Below are 4,147 nucleotides of genomic sequence, written 5' to 3'. Positions count from 1 at the left end.
GCATTTGTCTTTACAAGTAGGGTCGCATAAAACACACGTGCCGGTTGAGTCGGGGTAATACCCATTCACACACTCAATGCATTTCCGTGAAAAGTCTGTCGCGCACTTATTGCAATTAGAATCCATTTGAAAACAATTTTGGCACTTCACATTGTTTGTTTCAAATAAGACATAATTGGTAGCACATCCAGTGCAATACCCATTCGATGGATTACAACGATTTCCACACGTTGAGTCACACAATTGACATTTGAATGTGGAATTTGGATAATAATTTGAATTGCAAGTAACACACTTTCTCGATGCATCAGATGCACAAATGTTACAATTTGAATCAAAAGTAGAACAAGATTCGCACTTTGTCGAATCGCTTGCAGATACAACGTAATTATTAGCACAATTTGTACATTCGCCAGTTTTCCCGTTGCAATTGTCACATCCAGACGGACAAGCAACACATCTGAATGTCGTGGGATTGACATACGTTTGATTTGTACACATCTCACATTTTCGATCTCCGTTTGTTGAACACGTTAAACAGTTTAAATCCAGTGTAGAACAAGCAACACAAGTCTTTGGGTTTGTGTCGGATTTGATATAATTGGTCATACATCCAGTGCAATACCCACTGGTTTGATCACATTGTTTGTTACACGAAGAATCGCATGCAACACATCTGTTGTTCACCAAATAATAGCCCGCATTGCATTGGGTGCATTTTCGTGTAAAATCAGATGCACACGTGTTGCAATTTGAATCAAAGTCAGAACACTTTTGACACTTCAAATTGCTTGTCTCATATAAGACGTAATTGGCAGTGCAACCGGTGCAATACCCATTCGTTGGATTACATTGACCACCACACGTCGAGTCACACTCACCACACTTTCCAGACGCTTGGGGATATTTTCCCGTTGAACACGTTGAGCATATTCTGTTTGGTGAATTGTTGCAACTGACACAAGATGTGTCAAAGACACTACAACTGATGCACTTTGTTGATTTTGGTTCTGTGAAGACACTCTGTGTTGAACATGATGTGCAAATTCCGTTTGTTGTGTTACAACTTCCACCGCACGTGGAATCACAACTTTTACATGTATATGTTGTATCGGGGTACATATTGGCTTTGCATGAAATGCAAGTTCGTGAATTATCTGTTGAACACATTTCACAATTCGAGTCAAAATCTTTACAATCGACGCATGTGGTACTGACTGGATTTGTAAACACGTAATTGGAAACACAAGAGGTGCAAATACCAGTCGCAGAATTACATGTTGTACAATTACCATTGTTGCAAGGCACGCAAATACCGCTGTCGTTGGGATAATACCCATTTTCACAATCAACACATTTTCGTGTGTAGTCTGATTTGCATGTTTTGCAGTTGTTGTCAAATGTTTTGCAAGTGACACACATTTTACTCTTTGTTTCTTCAAACACATAATTAGTCAGACAGGCAGTGCAGATACCACTAGTTTGATTGCAATTGCCATTGCATGTTGTACTGCACAATTTGCATTTCTTTGTTGATTCATCGGGATACATCCCACTTGTCTTACATGTCACACACTGCCGTTGATATGACGAATCACACGTCAGACAATTTGCATCATATGTTGAGCATTTGTCACACACCAAACTGTTTGTTGTTGAGAATACATAATTTGACAGACACCCCGTGCAAACACCAGTCGAGCCACTACACTGACCTCCACATGTCGAGTCACAATCAGCACATTTATAGCTTTCTGTGGATTTTGGGTATTTACCACTCGAACACAACTCACACTTTCTGGTGAAGTCAGTTGCACATTTTGAGCAGTATGAATCAAATTCAGAACATTTCACACAGACTTTCGATATTGGAGAAGTCACTGTGTAATTCAACAAACATTGCGAGCAATATCCACTTGTCGAGTTACACGTATTTGGTTTGCAAGTTGAGTCACACGCCACACACCTTCCATTGAGCAAATAAAACCCACTGTTCTCACGACACGTGATACACTTTCTTTCTCCATTTGAAGCACATGCAACACAGTTGATATCGAAAGTGGAACAGTCAATACATGTTAATCCTTTTGGATCATTGAAGACTTTTCCAGAAACGCAATTTGTGCAAATTCCATTTGTTGTCTCACAACTCCCATTACACGAAGCATCACAACTTTTACATTTTCCATTGGAAACACCGGGATACATATTTGTTTTGCATGTGGTGCAATTTCTGGAACTTGACGAACTACACGTCATACAATTTAAGTCAAATGAAGTACAACTCAAACACCCAATTTGTTTTGGTTCATAAAAGACGTAATTGGTTATACATTGTGTGCAAATACCATCAGTTCCACACATTGAACACGTTGAGTCACACAACGCACACATTCCATTCGATAAGTACGAAACACCACTTAGACACAAAAGACACTTTCTTTCAGTTCTTGAACAACTCAGACAATTCGAATCGAAAGAAGAACAGCTTTGACACTGTTTTGGGTTTGATGGGTTGATTGTGTACTGATCGTTGACACAAGTCATGCAATTGCCTGTTGTGGTGGAACACCCACTTGAACAAGAACTATGGCAATCAATACAACTAAACGGAGAAGACGGGTTTGGATATTTTCCAGTTGTACATGTTGTGCATTTTCTGATTGTTTGTGAACAGACTGTGCAATATGGATCAAACGAAGAGCACAACTCACATGGAATACTATCCGTCGTCTTTTTGGTGTATCCAGTCCCACAAGTCTCACAAATACCAGTGTTTTTATTGCAACCGCTATATGCACATGTCGTGTCACACTGAGAACACATGTTTTGCGCGTTAATATAGTAATTTGTATCACAAGATGTACAAACTCGATTATTTCTGTCTCCACACACATCACAATTTGGATCAAAAGATCTACACAACTGACATGTTTTGTTGTTAACAGGAAAAGGAACATAATTAGTCGAACAACCATTACAAGTCCCATTGGTGTTGCATGTTGAACATGTCCAATCACACAATGAACACAAACCACTGGAATTTACATATGAAATACCACTTGTACAGGTCAAACATTTTTCTTCTGTTTGGCTACAAGTTAAACAATTTGTGATTTGATTACATTGAGAACATCTCTTGTTTTTAGGGTAATACCCATTATTACATTTTGTACAACCGAATAGAACGTTACAATATGTTGAAGCACAATTTGTATCGCACGTGACACAAAAAGAACCGACTAGATATGTACCATATTTACAAGAAAGACAAGTTGATGAAGACCCGGAACATGTGGCACAATTTGAATCACATGCAACACATATTCCATCGACCAAATAATAACCAGCTTGACACATGTCACATAATGTTGTGTTGGATATACAATGCCCAGACACACAATTACTACAACTTAGACATTGGTTGTTCCATAAATATCGCTCTCCTTGTACACACGATAAACAATTTGTCGAATTTATTGAACATGTTTGACATGTTGATGAACAAGAAAGACATTCGTATGAAGAAAGGTAATACCCATCCACACAACTATAGCACTGTGTTGTTTGTGGACCCCAACACGTTTTGCAAATACTTGAACATGTGTAACAATGATAATTAAATGTATAATATCCATCATAACAATCGAAACACATATCATGATCACAATATCGACAATTTTCTACCAAACACTTTTCACAGTAACTCGCATCAACAACAAAATATCCTTCGCTGCAACCCCAACAATACTCATTGCTTTCACAATAAAGGCAATTATTTGCACATGGTTGACATGTGTTATTATATTTCCCATGAAAACTGTCAAGATAAAAACCATCATAACACCAAGTGCAATTGGTTCTTTCAGGGCCATTACACCCACCACACTCTGAATGACACTTATAACAAACGTTATTTGATAAATAAAAATTGTTATTACAATATGTGCAATTTGTACTTGTTCCTACACATGCATTACAATTACTGTTACATTTAAGACAATATCCATCTGATAAATAGTATCCAGTTTTACACGACAAACAATTGTTTGCAGCTGTCCCTTTACACGTGTTGCAACTGGAGTCACAAGGTTGACAATATCCATTTGTTAAATAAAAATATGATTTACATGTTGTGCAATGTTTC

At 37.9% G+C, this 4,147-nt stretch overlaps 1 protein-coding gene across 1 annotated transcript; it reads right to left on the bottom strand.

Annotated features, from left to right (window-relative positions):
- Positions 1-2: 2 nt before the first annotated feature.
- Positions 3-4,008, bottom strand: EIN_067260 (hypothetical protein; the record flags this gene model as incomplete). Its single annotated transcript, XM_004259026.1, has 1 exon — positions 3-4,008. A coding segment is annotated over one exon (4,006 nt), but the record flags the coding sequence as incomplete, so codon positions are not given.
- Between the last annotated feature and the right edge of the window lie 139 nt (positions 4,009-4,147).

This window comes from Entamoeba invadens, assembly GCF_000330505.1.
Source record: "Entamoeba invadens IP1 unplaced genomic scaffold scaff_1105074725193, whole genome shotgun sequence".
Classification (NCBI taxonomy): Eukaryota; Evosea; order Mastigamoebida; family Endamoebidae; genus Entamoeba; species Entamoeba invadens.
This window is presented reverse-complemented; position numbering and strand designations above follow the sequence as displayed.